The sequence below is a fragment of the Molothrus ater genome, chromosome 7, assembly GCF_012460135.2.
Source record: "Molothrus ater isolate BHLD 08-10-18 breed brown headed cowbird chromosome 7, BPBGC_Mater_1.1, whole genome shotgun sequence".
NCBI lineage: Eukaryota > Metazoa > Chordata > Aves > Passeriformes > Icteridae > Molothrus > Molothrus ater.
Window position 1 is genome coordinate 4,815,337 of NC_050484.2, and position 21,048 is coordinate 4,836,384.

Consider the following 21,048-nt stretch of genomic DNA (forward strand, 5'->3'; position numbering starts at 1 on the left):
GCCTCAGTACAACAGGCTGTGCTCTCCCTTACTGCTGAAACCTTATCAGAGGATTGCAGCATCTCATGGGCCTGGGCTTTGTTCAGCCCTAGGGAGACCCTGCAAGCAGCTCTCTGGGTTTTCATGTCACACTCAGTTCCAGTCCTGGGACTCAAGGCTTGTTACTGAGTACAGAAAGGCCCCAGAGAGATCACTTCAGTGAATGGACACAGGTGAGAAACTGAAACAGTCTTAAGCATTAAAGAACAAGAATAACTCATCACTGTGATTTCTTGGACATGGTCACTAACAGATTCAACCTCAGCTGTTGCAGCAGGAGTCACCTGCATAAACCCACTCAAGTGGGATTCAGACAGAAGCAATTAAGTAATTTTACTTTGTGAGTGTAGCATCTCTTCCACAGGACTCCTAACCCAAGAGTCAATGCATCCTTACCATCCTTAAAACAATTACAAAATGCCTACAGCCTATGAACAGAGGACATAGCATCAATTAACCAGCACGACTTGGATGTCACTCCCAAATCAATTAGGAACAAAATTAGGAACAAAGCAGAAATAGTTTGATTTTCCTTTCAATCCAGCTTACACTCAACTGCAGGAGGTTAGTACACTAGAGCTGTTGTCCTACTGCTTTCAACAGCATGAAAAGCCACTCCACATCCTGAACCAGCATTTTCATTTCAGCTGGTGGCTGTCCAGCCTGCATTTAAGCTACCAGAGCCATGACTGTTTGTCCCTGCATACACTAAACTCCACACTGGTTCTTTCCAGAAGCATGGATAAGCTACTCTTAACACACACCCAACAGCCCTTGGGACTACAGCCTTCATGGCCAAGCTTGCTTTTGGCAAACCTCTTCTGAACTATCTCTCAGTACAGCAGGTCCACACAACTCCATTTTTCTTGTGCTACTCCCCAAATGGGGTTGCAAGTGGAAGCAGGAAGCAACTTTTGCTCACCTAACCCACAGTTAACAACGCAGAAAAAACGTGGCAGTTCAGCAATTTGAGATACTCCTGTAGAGTGTCTGAAGTGGCCTGGGCTGCACCAGCCCTGGCACTGCTGGGTGACACCTGCCCAGTGCTGCTGCAAAGAGAACAGAGCTGACTCTGGCCCTGTGGAAGCTGCTGAGCCACCTGCCTGGTCCCCAAGGCAGCAGACTGTCTGCAACCCTTCTGTCATTGCAACCCAAAGAGAAAAATGCCACACAGAATACCATGACATATTTAAGAGCCAGCAATGCTAATTAGAGCCATGGGAGACAGGTCTGCCTAAAAATGGCCTGCTCAGTCTTCCTCCAGTGCACTGTAACTCACCTCTCGTGCCCAACCAGGCCAGGCCTGTGCACACAGCAAACTGAAGGACTGATGACTGTTTGGTTCCACAAGCTGTCCTACAGACCCATCTCCAGGCATTTCAATCTACACATCTCTTCAGCAGCTACCCTTCCTGTATGTCACCATCTTGATCATTTACTCAGACACACCAACCAAGGAGATTGTGCAGCAAGAAAAAGCTTCTTACTTATCTGAAGAGTATTAAAGCAACGTTCTCCTGAGGAATTCCATCACTTCCAGGAATTTCAGACACAGCTGTCTTAACTGGCTACTTGAAAGGTAACTGAGGAGACATTCCCCACTTTGTGATCTGGTAAAGATGCTGCACTGACTTACCTGATGCTGGATTGCAATAAGCCAAGGACTTCCAATGCAGTAGAGGCAAAGGACAGGAACACTTCTACCATCACAGATCTTTTTAGCCCTCTTAAGCTGCCTTTTCCCTAAACTTACTCCTAAACCCACTTATTTACGACAGCCAGCTTCAAGAACTTAACAGACCAAGGAAGGGGTGTTTAATGCAGTAGTGGAAAAAGTTTTGTAGGAATGCACAGATCAAATGACAAAATACAGACAGCAGAAGGCAGTTTGATTAAAGAGTCTTCCACAAGAGAGATTCTGGTGGTGATGCTACACTCTTCTAGCAAGCAACAAACCGACTGTAGTTCAATCCAGCCAGCATTAGAGGTTGTGCCACAAAATTAGCCTCCACAAAATCAAGAGACAGGTTCAAACCATTGCATTTCCAACCCTGAAAGACAGCCAGAACGTTTCCCACTGCTGCTTGCTTCACTGCAGTAAAGGAATGCTTCCTCTGTCCAGCAGCAAGAGGTTTCTTGGTAGTTGGTGTTCATCCAGCCCCTGCTTCTGCGCGAGAAAAGGGCTCTCCTGCATGGCCAGAGCTTCTGGAACACGGCTGGGGAGGTCTCATCGGTCCAGACTGCGCTTCTGGGCTGCCTCTGAGCACACGTTCCTGAGCAGGTTGATGACAGACCTGGGGTCTGCACTCTTCATGATAGCACTGCCAGACACAATCATGTTGGCTCCTGCCTGGGGGACAGCAAACACTGCTCAGTCACGTGGAACACAGCCCCTGCCTGCCTGGAGAGCACTGGAGATGGGAATTCTGGGCTGCTGTGCAAACAGGTGGGACACAGGGGACATCCCCCTAACTGCAACCCCAAATCAAGTTCAGAAAACACAGCTGAAATCCCCAAATATATAATTTCTTCATCACAATGCTCCTATTTCGACCAACATAAAACAAACAAACTTCTTTACCTTAGGGGAGGCTTCAAGAGCCACTATTTTAAAAAAGGCACAAAATTAGACCTCAAAACGATTTTGATATTAAATGTGTTCTACAGTTTCCTCTGAAAACTAAAAATTTCTCCTAAGCTTTATTTTCTGGGAGTTGATAAGTCTCTCAGCACAGTGACTGAGAATGCTACAACCTCTTACCTCTGCACACTTATGGATGGTGTCAGGCCCCACTCCTCCATCCACTTCTATATCCAAAGAGGGAAACTGTGTCCTGAGCCACTGAACCTGAGGAAAAGATAAAAGCCCAGAACACTGAGCTGCCACCCTATAATTTCTCATACATCTAGAAAAGATTTATCAATTTCACCACTCACTACTGTTAATTAGCTTTTAGCTCAATGAATAATGAAAGAGAAACAGTTTACCTTTGGCATCATGTCTTCCATAAACTTTTGTCCTCCAAACCCAGGTTCTACTGTCATCACCAAAGCCATGTCTATCTGATTGGCCCAAGGTGCCAAGTGCTCAACTGTAGTGCCAGGCTTGATGGCCAAGCCAACCTGCAGGATAGAAAGCCAAATCCAAGTGCATGTCAGGGCAAGACTGGCCTGAGATCAGTACAGATTCCTAGGAAGTAATTACATAACTGTGTAATGGCAGGAAGAACAGGCTTCTTCATTTAAAAATTCCAGATTTTCTTCACTAAAATTGAAGACACTTCACGCACAGTGTGTATGGGGTGCACATGCCAATCCTAGACCACCTGAAGTGGCAACAATGAGTTTTCCATAAAACCATGGAATCAAAAATATTTTGAGTGGAAGGGCCCTACAAGGCTCATCGAGGCCAACTCCTGGCCCTGCACAGACACCCCACCAATCTCACCCTGTGACTCAGAGCCTTGTCCAAACACTCCTGGAGCTCTGGCAGCCTTGGGGCTGTGACCATTCCCTGGGGAGCCTGTCCAGTGCCTGAGCACCCTCTGGGGTAAGAAGAAGAACCTTTTCTGCTATCCAGCCCAAACCTCCCCAGATACAGCTGCAGGCTCCCTCACCTCCTCTCACTGCTCACCACAGAGAACCTGCCAGCAAGGCAGCTGTTAGTTAAGCAGAGCTAAGTATACAGAGTGTGTATTCCCCTCACCTTCATGCCATTCTCCCGAATGTCCTTTATCAGTGCCCCGGGATTGTCCGTCGCTTCTAGATGGAAGGTGTACTGGTTTGCACCAGCCACTGCCATGGGCTTCACCCACTGCTCTGGCGCGGCCACCATCATGTGCATGTCTGGAAGAGGAGAGCGAGCGGGCAGCGGGGCCGGCTCCCGCCGCCGGAGGGGCAGCGCCCCGCAGCCCGCGGCCCTTACCGAAGAAGGGCTCCTGGCCCAGCCGCTTGCGCAGGCTCTCCACGACGGGGTGGCCGAAGGTGATGTTCGGGACGAAGTGTCTTGGGGCCGAAGAGAGAGACGCGCCCGCCCACAGGTTACCCGGTGCTGCCGGGAGGAGCGGGCCGGGCCGTTCGCCCGGCCCCCGCGCCCCCGGCCCGGCCGCTCCCGCCCGTCCCCGGCGTTACCCGTCCATTACATCCAGGTGCAGGTAGTCGGCCCCGCAGTCCAGCATGCGGCTGCACTCGGCGCCCAGCGCCGCCAGGTCGCTGTTGAGGATGGAGGGACCGATCCGACACCCCGACGCCATCGCTGCGGCCGCGGCTGCTGCCGGGACGGAGGGCGGGCCGGCCGGCCGGGGGAAGGGCCGGGGCGGTGCCCCCGCCATCTTGGGGCCGTTGCTCCGCCCTCACGGCCGCGCTGACGCGGCACGAGCCGCGCCCTCGGCCCCAAACTGGCGGAAATACCAATAACAAAAGTAGTAATAACCCTGGTGTAGGTGATTTTAAGTTCCCAACCAGGTGTATTTTGTCCCCCGCAAAGCACAGCTCCAGCCCCGCGCCGGGCCTGGAGCAGATGGGTAAACGTTAACAAGCGCTGTCGGTATCCCGGAAGAAAGCCGCGCACGGAAACCCTTCGGAGCGCCAGACACCGACCGTGTTACGCAAGAGGCTCAAACACAGAACTCTGTCCTTTGCCGTCGTTCCTTTGTATTTAATCCTCGGGACAACGTTTGCATAAAATGCTGAGGCAACGGGAGCGACTGACACGTGGACAAGACAGGCAGAGCCAGACATGGCTGAACACGACATGCGCTTAAGGCGGTAGCACTATGTAAAGCAGCATCGTGTGTCTCCACAGCAGAAATAACACCGAGTTTGGTACAGAGAGACTGGAGGACAGCACAAACCAGCTAAAGAACTCGGTATGCCACTCAGCAGGAAGGCATTAAATGCACTGGTACGACAGTAAAACGCATGGGAAGTCAGGCTGGCGGGCTGGCCTGTCTGTGCCATCTCTGAGCAATCATCCCACAAAACCAAAGCCAGCTGCACAGCCACCTGGATAAAATTAAACTGCAGATTACATCATTTAGAAGTTGCATTGATTTCTAGTAGGGTAGACATTAAAAAGAGGCATTTTAGTCCTTGCTATGGCTTACTACTGTGGATTCACCTGTGACAGTGGAAACTTGAACGTTATATACACGGAATTAAATGAAGTAAATCACAGTTATTTTGTCATCTCTAGAGCAGAGTACTGTGGGAAGGCCTCTACTTTTCATTAAGGAGGATGCTTCCTCCTTTTCTGCAGAAAAGGTCACTCTTATAAAGTGCACCATGAATTCTGTGTGTTGTGTCCCAGCCATTAGCTCATGTCTGAAGCCTTCCTCCCCCCGAGACTGCCAGTGACCAAGCCTACCTGGGGACTTGGAAGCAAAGCTGTGGGGTTTTTTTCTCATTTGTGTGTCAGTGTTAATAATAACACTTAACATCTGGAATTCAGCAATTCTTGGAGTGACCTCTGAGCTGGGAGCTAATCTAAAGCAGCATCCTACAGGTAGCTGGCACAGGCTCCAGTGCACTAAAGAGATAAAAGCAGTACAGCATGTTTTGATCAGCAGAGGAAACAATTTGTTATCCAGGACATCCCTTGGGACATTGTCACCTCTCTTCCAACACCAAGAATCCTTTGGAGCTGCATTAGAGCACCACCTGTACATTATATAGCCCCATATACGTGGGGGATAGAGGTGGTGCACTATAACAATAGTTGGTTTTTTTCAGCCCTGCTGTTCCCAAGACATGCTGAGATTCTCCTTCTCTCACCAGCAGAGCATGCTCAGCACCTGGGACAAAAATGGCTTTTGCTCTCTTCAGAGGTTTAATGTGAGTGAGTTCCCTGCCCAGAGTGGTGTGCACAGCTCCTGTCAAATGTAAGCACTTGGCAAATGCCAGGCAGCACAGCCTGAGGCTCCATGGGCTGCACAGGCTGAAACCTGCTGCCAGCTGCGTGGGTAATGGTGTCAGCCCCAGGAAAAGCTGTGTGCTGCACTACAGCAGCAAGGCAGCTGTCTGCATGGCAGCTACTGCAGAGCCCAGGAGGAGAGCTGAAGTCCTTTCTGTGGAGATGGCTACGAGGATACCATTTCCCTCCTTAGTAAGGCTGGTTTGTCATGTGTGTGTCCAAATTGCAGGCCCTCAGGAGCCAAAGTGGTAATGAGCACGTTTTAGATACTCTCAGGATGATCCAAAACATTTTCCTCTGCACAATAATGATGTGATTATAAACTCCACTTAGTCTAACATGAGCCAAAAAAGGCAGTGTATGAGTCCCAAGGGTCTCTTTGGGCATTGCTGATGATTTCATGGTTTGTTTCACAGCTATTTTGCAGTTTGCCTGTCAGCAGCTAATGGCTAAATTCACATTTCAGTGTAATTCCATGATGCTGCAGAAAAACCCTTTAACTGACTTCAGCTGATCCCTCCAGGGATCTCCACCTTCTATAAATGTTACACACGTTTATCCAATACTTGCAGTCATGAATGTTACATACATAAAATGGAACCTTTTAAAATACAATCTCAGCATGCCAAAAATAGATTCTTTCATCAAGTTTTTGCCCTGCAATATCCATCTTTTGTTTCAATGTACATATATATTTATATATATATATATATATAGTAACATGAAAATACCAGATATATAAATATTTACTTTAAATGCCTCTACGTACATCCAACAGCATCAGAGGAGCAGTTGCTTGGGGCCAGAAGATCCACACATTCCAGATGCAGTTTCCTGGAGTACTTTTTTTTAACTCTGGAGATGAATAGCTCAGTACATTAAAGCAGGACAGTGTGGGTTATTTATGCCACCTGCAGACCACTCAGCCCCTGCCCATCTGTGTCTGTGGACAGCACATGCATTCCTGCTTACACTATATACTGTACTTAGGTTTTACAGAGCAAATATTTTTGTAGCACAAGGGCAATGTTTTACAGAGTGGGATGGAACTAACAGACAAAAGTAAACTCAACTACTAAAGTCTGCAGTTCCAACAACAAAAAAAAAAAGCGAATTGCTTTATGGTGCTTATTGTTGCTCTGCATGTTAGAAACAATGGTCCCAGGCTTGAGAAAAATCAAGCATTAGATTGGTACTTTCTGTCACTGTTTTCAAGGTGTAGGAGCCTTGATTCAGCTGCTGTGTAGCCCTGCTCTCAAAAACACTACAAAAATAAATCTCAGGCACAGTCTCAGAAGAGACTTCTCTGTCTCACACAGTCCAGCAGCCCCTTACCCATGAGGCTGCTGATCACAGTACATGGCTGCCAGATCAGGGCTCCATAGACCACGTTTGCCCACACACCCCTATCCTGAGAATTCTCTACCAATTCTTGGTTCCTGTGGTCCTGCCCTGAACTGAAAAGAGATCTCACAAATAGAAATTTGCCAGTCTATAGCAACCACCTGATAGCTATTTCCTGCTCTTGGATAATAAAGTGCTCTTGTTTTAAGTAGTTACTGTTTAGCAGGGAACTCTAAGGAAAGGTAACCACTTCCTTCCTCCTCCCGGTACTGTACTTCCCCAAGAGTTACACATGAGACTCATCTAGATCCACGTCGGTCTCGCCCAGCTCCACATGCGTGAAGCTGAAGTGCGTGGCCAGCAGGGGGTTCTCCATGCCGTTGTCCTCGCTGATGTGCAGGACGGTGTCCCCGTGCTGCAGCAGGCTCGTGGTCTCCAGCCCCGCGTAGTCCTCGGTGTCCGACAGCTGCGGGGGCGGCGTGCTCTGCGCTGTGGCTGGCCGCGATTCCAGCCCTCCTCTTTCTCCTTCTCCTCCTCAGCACCCAGTGCCTCGCTCTGCAGTTGAGGACAGCTGGTGGTCAGGCTCAGAGAAAGCAGGAGGGAGAGGGGGGACAAAAGAAAGGAAGGTCTATAAAGCATTTTCTCATTCAGATATACATTTTACCATAAAGAAGCAGGCACTTGTAGATTAAATAATTAGATAATTTAAAATCCTTTAAAATTATACCTAACAATATATTTTTGATGGTGAATCAAATTTACATCATGGATCAGAAAGGTTATCTGATTTGAGTCATTAACACTTCCTCATTTCATCTTTTTTAGCATATGGCTTAAAACGGAGAGTAGGTTTACATTAAATATTAGGAGAAAATCCTTTATACTGAGGATAGTGAGGCACTGGAAAAGGTTTCCCAGAGAAGCTGTGACTGCCCCATCCCTGAAGTGTTCAAGGCCAGGCTGGACAGGCTTGGAGCAACCTGGTCTAGTGGAAGGGGGTGGAATGAGTCCAAACCATTCTGTGATTCATTCTGTGATTCTGAAGACAGAGGTCATTCATTTGCACACGGCAAAGGACATAAGCTCAAAAGACACTGGATATCTGGGTATATAAAAGTGATCTCAGTGTCACTGATGTGTTGAAGGGATGACTGGGATTGTCCCTGCACAATGCTCATAGGGGGCCAACACAGAAAAATGTTGGACAAGCAATTTCTTTTGCAATGTGGTGCTTAACCAGTCCTGAGGCTTTGAAGGATTCCCTCCTTAAGGGGGCATCTCTCAGGGAGCAAGCTGTGAAAACCTGTTGAGGACAGCTTGCCTTGGTGACTGGCTCCAGAAGAACACTGTATGTGATGGGAAGACAGAAAGGGATGATGCAGAAAATACATTTTCAAATTAAGACTTGTTACACTGACTTGGAAAGGAATGGCTTTAGAGAAGCAGAGGCTTGACAGCAAACAGCCTAAAGGAGACTTTGCTGTCTTTACCCTCCTGCCAGCTTTCATCACAGTGCTATAATACATCTGGCACTTCCCGTGCCTGAGAAGTGGAGGAGGGACACAGGCTGCAGACCCAGCAGTGACATTACCCGGCTGTGAAGGGACACAGGCTGCAGACCCAGCAGTGACATTACCTGGCTGTGAAGGGACACAGGCTGCAGACCCAGCAGTGACATTACCTGGCTGTGAAGGGACACAGGCTGCAGACGCAGCAGTGACATTACCTGGCTGTGAAGGGACACAGGCTGCAGACCCAGCAGTGACATTACCCGGCTGTGAAGGGACACAGGCTGCAGACCCAGCAGTGACATTACCTGGCTGTGAAGGGACACAGGCTGCAGACCCAGCAGTGACATTACCTGGCTGTGAAGGGACACAGGCTGCAGACGCAGCAGTGACATTACCTGGCTGTGAAGGGACACAGGCTGCAGACGCAGCAGTGACATTTCCTGGCTGTGAAGGGACACAGGCTGCAGACCCAGCAGTGACATTACCTGGCTGTGAAGGGACACAGGCTGCAGACCCAGCAGTGACATTACCCGGCTGTGAAGGGACACAGGCTGCAGACGCAGCAGTGACATTACCTGGCTGTGAAGGGACACAGGCTGCAGACGCAGCAGTGACATTACCTGGCTGTGAAGGGACACAGGCTGCAGACGCAGCAGTGACATTTCCTGGCTGTGAAGGGACACAGGCTGCAGACGCAGCAGTGACATTACCTGGCTGTGAAGATCAGCCACGACGATGGCAGGCGAGGAAGTCAGCCCGGGTTTGCCCAGCGGCTCCTGCTGGCCGGCGGCCTGGGGGCTGCTCTGGCTGCGGCCCAGCTGCTGCTGCTGCGCCGGCGGCTCCGCGGGGCAGGCGGGAGGTGCCTCAGGCTGGGCTTCGGTGAACGTCACCGAGCGCTTCTGCTCCGCTGGAGGGGGCAAATCCAGGAAACTCGGGGTTAAAATTCGGGAAGAAATACACGAGGAAAGAAGAGAGAGAATCCATGGGGGTTTTACAACTAAGACAGGGATTGTGGTTCTTCCATCTTTATATAAGCTGTCTAATCTAAAAGTCTTTTACCTTGGGTTTCCACTACTGCCACAGCAAGACTGGGATCTCCTGAAGTGTAGCCAGCACACCTATCCCTCTCATGGCTTGGTAAGAAAAATACCACCCATAACATCTTTCCATCCCAGAAAAATACACTGAGATGAATTCCCATGTGGTGGCCTCAAATAAAAAAAAAAAAAAAAAAAAAAACTGGCACGCAAAAAGAAAGGAGAATTTACCCAAGGTTTTGCTGAAAATGTAAGGAAAAAAAGTGCAACTGATAACTCCTCATTCCTGCAGACTCAGTCCACTAGCCAGGAATAACAGAAGAGTAAAGACAGCTGAGTAAAGACAGCTAGACTAAAAACTTAACAGTAAAACTGATTGTTCCCATTCCTGCTCTTAATTATTTTGTTTTAACTTTTATGTTTCAAACATCTCCAGCAGTGGTGATGCCCCAGAACACTCCTGCTGAAACGCAGCAAGTTCACAAGTGACCTTTGCTATTGGAGATGTTTCCTCCAAAGCTCACTGCTCACTTCAGATGGTACAGAATACAACTACCTGCTCAGCTTGGCAGTGCTGACTGCTGGAAACATACAGCAGAGACTACAACAGTCCTACATTCATTTCCATGTACAGTCCTTAGAGCTCTGCACTGCTAAGCGTATGATGGGCCATGTCCTTCTTTCTACTACTCTCAATAGCATCTTCCAAACTTGCACATCTGGAGGTTTTGGATGAGGCATCCTGACTAGAGGACACCCATCCCCTAAATTCTCCATAACTCTTGGAAACAAGATCATGCATTGTCCATGTCCTGTTTGACCTTGAAAACCTCTCGAGAAACCACCAAATTGTTTTGAGGGGGTGGATTTCTGATAGGATATCCATCTACTAGGAAAAAATATAAAGCTGCTGGAACTTCACTTTAATATAAGCTGCTAACAACCTACAATTCCTTTAAGCTCAAACCACATAATTTTCTACTTTCCAGTGTGGAGTGCTGGTTCTGGAAGTGCAGCAGTGCCCTACCACAGGGTTTAGGCTTTGGCTGGATGCTCCGCCTGGTGGTTGAAAGCCGAGCTCCGTGACGGCTCCGAGGCTCCGTTTGAGTCTTCTGACGTGACAGCAGCGGCCGTCGAAGCTGAACATGGGAACACAGAGTTAGCCTGGTGTGTGGGCACATACTGCACAGCTTCTCCTCTGAGAGGAGAACATCACTGTCTGTACCTCCAATGTCCCCTCACTCTACTTTTAGAGTGTTCCAAGGTCTCCATGGCTTACACATTTCCTTCATGTGGAAGGAAACCTCTGGGCTTTGTGCCTTTTCAGTTTCAACACTGAATGTAATGCAGGGCAGGTTGTGTGATCGGAATTTAATAATAGTAATAAGAAAAAAGCCTGCAGAGGACAAGACTGAGGAATTGAAAACAAAGGGCACCTCCTCTCTTAGGGATTTGCCTGGCTTTATGCCTACAATTTGTTCTATGGTCCCTGCTGAGTCAAGGGACTGCCCTACTATACCAAAATTAAGTAGAGGTGACACATCCCATCCACACATCATGTCCAAACAGCCCCATACAAGAAAAGCCAAACCAAATCGCAGAGCAGGAGAGGAGGTTTGCTCATTACTGCCCATTTCCTCACCTGTCTCAGGCCTCTCTTCCGCCCCAGGGGCTGCTGCAGGAGGAGGTTCTGCTGTCCTGGCTCGCTCTGCACACTTGCCACCCTGTCAGATGGTGACAGCATTAGGCCAAGCACAGAAGCACGCTGCATAACTAGTAGGTGTCCTGGCAATTGGGACTAAAGTAAATAAATAAACAAGAGATCCACCAACCACTAATGGCACAGTCACTTCAAAGAGCAGCACTATCTTTGAAGGATGGGAGGGGACATGTCTGTTGGGTTGTGGCTTCCGGGGCTTGGGAGAGGGTGGGAGGTGGAGTCATGGTATTCAGGACTTGGCCACACACAGGTAGCATCCAAATAGAAATAACTGCAGGTTTCAGTTTTCAGTCATTGATTGATGCATCCCACTGAGCAGCACTCACTTCTCTGCATCCTTTGCCACATCAGTGAAGGCAGGACCATCAGCTTCCCAGCTCAAAAGCCTTCTTGTTTGCTTTTCCTTTATTCAAGGACAATGTTGTAACAGCTATTTTTTTCCTTCCCAAACAAGACTCCATGGCCTCATCACAATTTTGTCATCTGGTTTTAATTTCAATTTAAGTCAACAAACAAAAAACAAACGCAAAGTGACAAAGGATCCATTCACATAATGGATGCATGAGTTATGTGAACAAGGCCCCCACACTCAACACTTGCAGCCTCAAGTCTTTTTGTGACTAACAAACAAAAAGAGACAAGTAAACAAAAATTAGATAGATTGATAGATAGACACAGCTTTTTGATCTGAAAACCTGCAGTAGAAGAAACTTTAGCAATAAAACATACTCAGCTATGTACCATCTCATACTGCCATCCAACTGACCATTCAACCTACTTAATATAAAAATACCAGCCTCCCCTCATTTTTATCAAAGTACTGTATGCTTCCAAACACTGGCATTTAGCAGTCACAAAACACTTTGGCTGAGAGACTTACGACTACATTAGTCACTAAGAATTATGACAGACTTGTTTTAACTCAGGCAGCTGCTTTTTTAAAGCCAGACTGGAATCCACTGAGCAACATGTCCTATCTAAGCAACTCCCAGCTATAGCTGGTATGCACAGTGTTCAAGATTCAGTATTGCAATCCATTTTGTCTTTGGCTTGCATTAATCTAAAGGAAAACAACATTATTTTCTCTAGATACTTCCCTTGGATCTGCCTGGAGTTTGTCAGTACCACCAAGAGAATGAAGGCTAATCACTGACCACGCAGAGGTGGAGGAAGAAGACAAACCTAGGGGCATGGTCAGACAAGACATGGAGCTGTGAAGAGGCTTAAAAAGCTTCGTCTTCTGAGCAGCTCATTCTTCACTTTGGCAGAAGTTACCGATTGTCCTTAGAAGGTTTGGCAGAACAGAACATGGAGGGTTTCCTGCTCTGCTTTGGGGCTGTGGGTTAGGATTTTTCCTTTTGTTCCTTTCTCTCATGGAATTTTGTCCCATCTGTCACTAAGAAACCATAACAACCGATACTTAGGAGAGACAAGAGAAGTTTCCATGGGAAGGGAGCAGCTGGCCACTCCTAACTGAGGGGTTTCTCTTGGAGGAGCAGCGATGCCACAAGAACTGGACTGGGGAAAAGGGGCTGGCAGCTCCTGGCTCTCTGGGCTTGGGAGGAGGACAGTGGAGCTGCTGCCTGGGGAGGGAATTCACTGCTCCCACCAGGGCCCTGCCCTGTTTTCTCCTACCCTGGCTGTTATTCCTTTTCTCATATCTTTGCCTGAAAGCCCCTTAATTTCAAAGTTAGAATAATTCAGAGGGAAATGGGTCACATTTTCCATTCCAAGGGAGGTTCCTATCCTCCTTGGCAGACAGTTGTTTCTCAGACCAAGACGGGGCAATGTCTGGCTACCTGATCTGAAAGCTTTATTCCTTCCTCCCTTTCATTTAAACTAAAGCCAGACTTTGCACTGAACCATATCCATGTGTTCATCACTTGTGTTCCACACATCACAAGTGTTCCATCACTTCTACAGGGGAGACAGTGGGCAATTTTGAGGAGAGACACATCTTGGGACCCTGAAGCAGTTTGTCTTTTGATTGTCAGACTACAGCCTGATAATCCTGGGCATGCCCTCAGCAATCTCACCACAGCTGCACTGCCTTGGAAAAAGAGGAAAAGCTTCAGCAAGCTCAACCCCAAAAATACCCAACACTGAATATATTTGAGTCCTTTTCTTCCTCAGGTCTTCCAAATGAAACCACCAGTCCCTGGAACACATATCCCACTTTTCCATAGCATATTGACATGCTTTACATAGCAAGCATCCTAAACACCACACAAACACTTGCCTAGGGATAAGCAGAGCCCTTAGAGTTACCTCCTGTTAGCAGGAATATGTTCTTGACACAGAGAGTGACTGCAGCACCTATGACTGCTAAGTCCAAAAGCATCACATCATTCCTTATTAAAGCAAAGAGACTGAACTTAAATTAGTCTTTATATTTGTGATCCAGCCTACTTGAAATTGCTTGGTGAATTTCCTTAATCTTCTGTTTCTAGGTTTACATAAAAACTTATTCTGAATTTCTAGAAGTTTTTTGAAGTTTTTACCACTATGTGAATGAAGTAGGAATTAGCTGGGGAAGTTCTTGGAAAAAAATCCAAATACTGGACTAGCTTTTGGAATACTGTTACAATTGCTGATGAAGGAACTCTTAGTGCTGTGAGGAAGGAGACGTGTCTGTAGCAGAAAGACTGCAACTATATTCAGTACAAAACAGTCTACAGTGCTGAAACAAACTCACTTCACATGTGATATGAAAACACTTGAAAAAGGCCTTAGCTAACAGGTAAACATGGACTGTGTGAGGGCACAGAGGCTATACACGAGATAAAAACTATCCCCACGCACTGGAGACAAACAACAGGCAAGCAGAAAAAAGCTGGACTTTGTGTCTTCCTGGTGGAGTCTGGGATTTTCAGCCTGGCTTATAACATAAGTGAAATGAGTTAAGTGAGCTGATGGATGTTTACTTCCAGTACTGAATCCTTACACAAATTGGGATAATCTGGGATGCTCTTACAGGCTAAAATTGCAGATCCCTCTCGCAGGGAAATGGTGGACCTGAGAGCAGCTGAGTTTTGCAGAGCTGCCTGTGCACAGCACAGTCCTGCTGGGGCTCTCTTTTTACTCTCTATCCCCACATTTCGAAGAAGTAAAGAGAGAGAGAGAGAGAATGATAAAGACCACAAAATTCAGACGAGTGACCGAATTTTCAGCTATAAGCTTTCTCTTCATGAGAGTTTGTGGAGGTTTCATTTCACATCAAAGAACAGAACTACCCATCTTGTTTCTGTGAGAAGGAGCATGGCAGCAGAGGGTTGGCTCTGTGCAGCCTGCCCTCCCTCCTTTTCTGTCTCTCCTTGTTTACCAGACCTGACCAGGATTACACTGTTTTTCTGACAGTCCTTGGGACCCTAAGGAACAAAACTTGAACCAAATCAAGTCCCTTTTCAGCTGACTGTATATTTCTCCCCCACCCATGGCAATGTGATCTATAAAAGTAGTTTTTCTAAAGGACATAAGCCAGATTTATTTGGGAATAAGAAACAAGATTTTTTTTTCCTGCCCAACACAAAGATGCTCTGTCATTCTCTGAGTATCTCTGTCAGGGGTTTATTTGCACACTAATGTTACTCCCATTATATAGGGCAGAGGTGAGCCAAAGATCAAACCAACCCAAGTTTATGGATGCATCTTGCCAGCTCTACAAGGAGTGACACACAGTGGGGGCCAAAACAAACTTTGTCAGGTTGGCAAGTAAAAGAAGTGATGCTCAGGAATTACAAGAAAACCTAACCATGAAGGCAAAAAAACCCCAAAAACAAACAAACAAAAAAAACCCCAAACAAACAACAAAAAACCAAACCAAACAAAAACAAACAAACAAAACAAAACCAAACAAAACAAAGGAAGCAGCGAGTTTCAATGTCTATTAAAGAGATGTACATGCTTGCCACACCATCATGGTAGAGCATACAGACTTTGTGTCCCTAGACATAGGAATGAGAGGGTTAGTGGACATAGGCAGTGGAGAATGGGTTAAATATATTGTATTTCCAGACACATCCCAGCCCAGTTAGCATTAACTCTGCTGCTGCAATTGCCCTAGCAATGGGGATTCAATCTGATTTTTCCTGTTAGGAGCCATTAAGCTAGGACAGGCACAAACATTAGAGAGAAATGTGTTTGTGCAACAGATTTCCATTGTAGTGGCTTCACCTTCTTCCTTTCTGATTTGGGAAAATATCCTGTCCTCTCAGATTATATCCACAACAGATCAGGATGCTCCTCAGCCCTGTACCCTAAGCTGGCTGAGCACTTCAGTGTTCTCCTCTTCCTGCCTTCCCTGCTTTTCTCCAAGGCTGGGTCTAATTGCTGTAGAACAACGGGAAACAGACTTTATTATTTTTGTATTTGTCACAATTTGTTTAATTTATTTAAGGCTCCTACCTTCTATAAAGGTCTAGTCCCAAGTAAATATTGTTTATTTCTTTATCTCAGGTATGACTAAACACCAGCTTGTGAATTTAGAAGCTGATTCTAAAAAGTTATCATTGCACGCCAGCCAAAATCAAAGTTACATCAGAAAAACCCAAGCCTGCTTTATTCAGAACTAATGTTCTTGAATGTAAAACCAAATTAACTCTGCCCTATAATCCCCACAGCAGAATAAGCTTCTGCAACATCTGCTTTATTACTGCTGTCCTTTAGAGGAGAATCCAATTTTCACATTTAACAATGCAGTTGGAACATCTTTTCCTCCTCCCAGAGATCTAACCTAATCTTTTCAGACATATTTCCAGTGTCTTCATTCCTTCTTAAGGCTTTGCAGCCCTGGTGCCCATCCTTAAGACATTAGTGCTGCTCCTGGAAAAGGATAATAAACCTCAGCAGAACTGACTCCCAAGTGCAGCTGCTCACCCATTTGCTTTACATCTCTGTACCATAGAGCAGGGTGTCCTGGTCCCTAGAGAAAATTTTTGGGACAGGAATTAGTAGGAACCCTTTGTGCAGCTGATTACAGTTCAGGGTTCAGAATAAATTCCTGTGTTTGAATACATTTGTTGATTTAGGTGTCTCATAGTACTCAGCCTCACCACTGTAATTAGGAGTGGCTACCCCCTACTTAACAAGATCAAAACATTTCAAAACCAACACTGATGTAATCAAGTATCAGGTCATTATGGCCTTTGCTCAGGTACAGTCCTTCCCCTTCATCCTCTTCAAATACTGCAGTGAGTTTCTAGTGCTGCTAAAGGGACCACACAGAAGTCCTTTGAATTATTTATCTTCACCTCTTTAGCTCAGATGGCCATGCAGTCTGTCTTATTTTGTCAAAAAAGCAGGTAACAGCACTCCTGCCTCTGCCAAGAAGCTGATGTCTTTTCCTAGCCCATCCCAGACCAGTCTGCCAGAGCAGGGCTCACACACACGAAGGACACCATGTTGCATGGAATGAGCTCAGTGACAGCACTGGTGATAAACTCTCCTTTAGTCAGCTCAGGAGAATGAACAAACAAACACAGCAGCCTGTCCCCATCCCAAAAAGCCACTACCAACATGGGAACCCAAGCTAATGGAACAGAAACCATTCACACAAACGCCTCTCAACATATCCACAGCTGCCACTGGTGCAGGAGTGAAATAACAAGTTACCCTCCGTGTCGCCAATGAACGGGGCCGTGTTCTCCTGGGAGGAAACAGAGATGCTCTTGGGACTACAGCAGCTCTCCAGCCTCAGGAGGATGGGTTGAGAGGCAGGGAGAATGATTAACATGACAGATCTGGGTGTTAAAGGTGCAGCCTTCCCTTCTAAGTTCACTCCTGGCCCATTTGTGTTTGCTCGCCTGTCTGTGGGTAATGAGGAACAGCTAGACCTGAACTCCAGCACCAACAGAGCCATTTCAGATATGTATTTATGGTGTCCACCTGCAAGATTTCTAAGGTGTCATTTGAGAATTGAAAATGCTTTGCATAATTAATGAGAATTATTGTAAAGCACTCACAAAACACTATATTACACAGGACTTACCATAATTAGCTTTATCAGTGAATGGTAAAAAACCTCAGATTGATATGAAGTCTTTTGTGGTGACAGCATTGTGAGATGAATGAAAAAACAGATGTCTCCATTTTACATAAGCCTTCAGACTAATGCTTATAACAGGACACAGCTAATGCCTCGTGGATCATCTTTCTCATGCCCTCCAAACAAGGGGAAAACCCCAAGGCCAGCCTGCTGCTTCATTCACTACAGCTTTTTCTTTCCCCTTCTCCTTAGCCTTCTCAAAGTTATTGGCAATCAAAGCTGAAAACTGAAGGTGGGCTGCTACACCTTTGACTTGCAGGCCTGAATATTGATGAGCCACAAGAGACAGAGATGGAGAGAGTGACAAAAGGTGAGGGGGAAGAGACAGAAGGTTGGGAACAGCTCGTTTCCCAGCACACACACTGACAGACAGGTAGTGTTCACACTGTACCTAGAGAGGCTGCCCTCAGTGGCCAGGCTCGGGGAGTCATCGAGGACATTAGGTTCACTGCAGGAAGGGGCAGGGAGATTAAGAATTTAGGGAAAGAAAATGCAAAAAGCATGCACTTGTCTCTGTTTTCAAGGGAAAAAAAATATCAATGGAATAAAAAAAGTAAAAAGAGGAGGGTAACATTAATTGGTCTCACACGCTCAACGGCACAAATATGACTCAGAGGAGCTGAAAGAACATCTGGTAACAGCAGCAGTCTTTAGAGAGAGTTCACACTGCATGAAGCCCTCCACATCTCTGCTGAGATTTGGGGAGCTGAGAAGTTCAACAGGATGTGTTTCTAAAGGAAATAAGGCAGGGAACTGCTTTCAAAGCTATTTTCCTGCAGCATTTTGGTTTATTTCAGTTCTATTTACTTTCAGCTTCAGAGAAAGCTTTTTTCCCTTCACCCTGAGCCACTTCTTCCTTGAGGGAGGGCTGATCTATCTCCCATGAGCTATAGACCACTCTCCTGTTGGTGCAACTAGCTCTAAGGACAAACATCCAGGAAACAAGGTCTTATAGTGCAGTGAAACTGTACATAAACAGCTGGCAAGGGTCTTGGCAAAGGGACACAATTCCAATGCAGCCATCAGGCAGGAGCAGCCTGCTCAGGCCACAGGAAAAACATGAAAGAAAGAGAAAGAAAGAAGGAAGTAAAGTAGTCTGCTGGGTTAGCAGCAGGAAAGCAGTAACAATATTACTTTGCATTTATTGGCTTACATTTGTGAGGCAGTCTGAAAGCCCAGAGACCATCCATAACTCAAAGGGCAGGATGTTGAGGACTATGGTTATGCTTGCTGAGCTGGTCCTTCCCCTACCCAGATGAAAAGTGATTCTCCTGCTATACCATACGCTTAAAAAGTAGAGAGTGAAGCTCTGTGTTAATTAAAGTCTTTTTTTTTCTCAGCATCTACCATGATTCGGGATAGCACAAAGCTCTCAGTCAGCTGTGACTCTTATGAAGTTTATGCATTGAAGATGGTAGTGAAAGATTGAGGAAAATGCAGTCTAGCATATTAATTTTTCAAGGAACAAAGGGACTGAATCAACTGTGTTCAAGAGTCAAATGAGTTCCTGTAAGTCCTTTTGTGAAAACTCCCAGATAAAACCTGTGTAACTTCTCTCCTGTAAATCACTTCTCCTGTCTCTGCTGGTAGGTATCACAACTGTTAATTTTCCTTCATCTATCAAGGCTATTTTTTTAACTCCAAGCAAGAATGGGGGGGGGGGGGAACAATGTTGTTTGATTTTCCAGGGGTGGTGAAGACATAATGTAGAATATATTCTTTAAATGTTCAAAGGAAATAACACAAATTAATACGTCCATTGTCAGATATCCTGGGATAACTATGTCACGGACAAATAAAAAAATAAACATTGCTTATTTAGAAAAAAAAATCATGTTTAAATGCAAAACCTCTCTCCACATCTTCTAAAGATGAACATTTCCCAATAGGCACTTTCTCACCATTCCATGTCAACCAGAAATAAGGCATTCAAAGTTATTTGTATCAACAAGTATTTCAGGTTTAAAACAGTATTAAATCCCATCTTTGAACATAGCATTTCATTTCTGTGATGAGCTAGTTACTGTTCTAGGAAGGACAAAGAACACATGGAAGAAAACAAATCAAACTGCCTCTGTCCCTCTCTCCCAGCTTCTCAAGATTCCCCCTCCCCACTTCCCTACACAAACTGGGTATGGCCCCCTGGTTCAATGAATACTCCAAAACCACATTTCCTTTTGCTACTCAGAGGCAGCAGAGAAAAATAATAATGTAGAGTGTTTCTGAGACTGTTTAAGAGGAAGGTTGCTGGGGATGACAGCTTGTTCTTATGGACCCTACACAACAGAGATCACCCGGGAAAATCATTATTTCTAACCCTGCACCCTTGGTCCAACACTATTCCAGGATGAATGAATTTAGTATCACTATGCTGGCAGCAATTCCACCATCCCACCTCTCTGATGTACCTGGGCCATTTCTGTTCTTGTTATTAAAATGGGAAAGGGGAAAAGCCCATGTTTTTACCTTTGGCTGGGTAACATGCCCACCTCAGCCTGAGGTGCAGACATGCTGGAGAGATGGCTGGAGAACCGCCTCCTCCCAATGGCACCCATAAGGTACGTTTCTTGTTCACTTACCACACTGGGCATGCTCAAGGAGTCATCTAGAAAGAGAGAAAAAACAGGAAAGGAGAGGAAACAACCACCCAAACCCCACCTGCATCCCAAGAGTTGTCAAGAGATAAGAGGATGCCAAAGAAGTACCCAGCATTCACTTACCAAGAGCTCAAGCCTGTAAATGGGAATATTCTATTAGATATTACAGCCACTGTGCAGAAAGACACTTGTAAACCTCTGCAGGATGAGGAACCTGACAAACAGGGAACAGGGTTTATGTATTCTTTAAATGGCTCTCAGGAAAACATGTTTGCAGAATTCAGCTTCCACTAGGGGTTAATTCCTGTGATTAATAAATTGCTTGTTAATATACAGTGTTTCCAGCATAAAGGTTATAAGTGGACCTTTTTCTGCTGTGAAATAAACTGCTGCTATGATCTAGCAAAGCACTGCGACAAAAAGCCAAAATACCTGACAGCAAAGTGCAGAACTGACACTCTTCAACACCCTTCAGGACATGCATTTTAAAATGTAATGAAAATGTGGATAAATTGGCTCAAATACATCATAGTGCAAGAGAACTATGCAGCTGGACTGCAATCAGGACTGCTTAAAACTGTCAGTGCTATTTCAAATTTTATAAGTATCCAGAAAGACATTATTGTGGTTTTTGCCTCAGCAACTTGTTAATAACAAGTAAAGAAAACAAAGGGGTGGGTTTATGTAAGTTTCTCTCCTCTTTTTGACCTTTTTTTCAATTCTGGCGTGCTGAAATATTTTACAGCAGTATTTATCCAAGGCAGGGCTGAGGGAATAATGCCACAGTTCAGACAGGAAGATGGCACTTACCGTTCCACACGGTGGCTCGGAATTAATCTGAGGCTG

The 21,048-nt window shown here is 46.0% G+C and overlaps 2 protein-coding genes across 12 annotated transcripts in view; both read right to left on the reverse strand.

The window, feature by feature from the left end:
* Positions 1-252: 252 nt before the first annotated feature.
* On the reverse strand, positions 253-4,562 carry RPE (ribulose-5-phosphate-3-epimerase). Its single transcript, XM_036387290.2, has 6 exons — positions 4,171-4,562; positions 3,965-4,044; positions 3,746-3,885; positions 3,028-3,162; positions 2,801-2,887; positions 253-2,389 (listed from the first exon to the last, which is right to left on the reverse strand). Exons 1-6 carry the CDS (start codon positions 4,368-4,370, stop codon positions 2,267-2,269), a joined length of 765 nt encoding a protein of 254 aa, XP_036243183.1. The 5' UTR covers positions 4,371-4,562; the 3' UTR covers positions 253-2,266.
* Positions 4,563-4,668: 106 nt separating this feature from the next.
* UNC80 (unc-80 homolog, NALCN channel complex subunit) overlaps positions 4,669-21,048 on the reverse strand; it is a 126,324-nt gene continuing 109,944 nt past the window's right edge. For 9 of the 11 annotated variants that reach the window (XM_054515404.1, XM_054515399.1, XM_054515401.1 and 6 more), the window contains 6 exons: positions 20,072-20,210; positions 17,997-18,053; positions 11,485-11,566; positions 10,870-10,981; positions 9,516-9,712; positions 4,669-7,849 (listed from right to left, as the gene is read on the reverse strand). In XM_054515404.1, the coding sequence (XP_054371379.1) occupies positions 7,598-7,849; positions 9,516-9,712; positions 10,870-10,981; positions 11,485-11,566; positions 17,997-18,053; positions 20,072-20,210 (839 nt within the window). In that variant the 3' untranslated portion in view covers positions 4,669-7,597. The remainder of the gene's footprint in view (positions 7,850-9,515; positions 9,713-10,869; positions 10,982-11,484; positions 11,567-17,996; positions 18,054-20,071; positions 20,211-21,048) is intronic. The other 2 variants (XM_054515403.1, XM_036387285.2) reach the window with 1 other exon arrangement.

What these genes read in the sequence shown, in the direction of transcription:
- RPE (XM_036387290.2), bottom strand. Translation starts at nt 4,370, where the DNA reads ATGGCGGGGGCACCGCCCCGGCCCTTCCCCCGGCCGGCCGGCCCGCCC. An exon ending in CACCTGGATGTAATGGACGG is followed by an intron (nt 4,045 to 4,170) that starts GTAACGCCGGGG and finishes TTCGGCCCCAAG; the next exon opens with ACACTTCGTCCCGAACATCA. An exon ending in GGGCCAGGAGCCCTTCTTCG is followed by an intron (nt 3,886 to 3,964) that starts GTAAGGGCCGCG and finishes CTCCTCTTCCAG; the next exon opens with ACATGCACATGATGGTGGCC.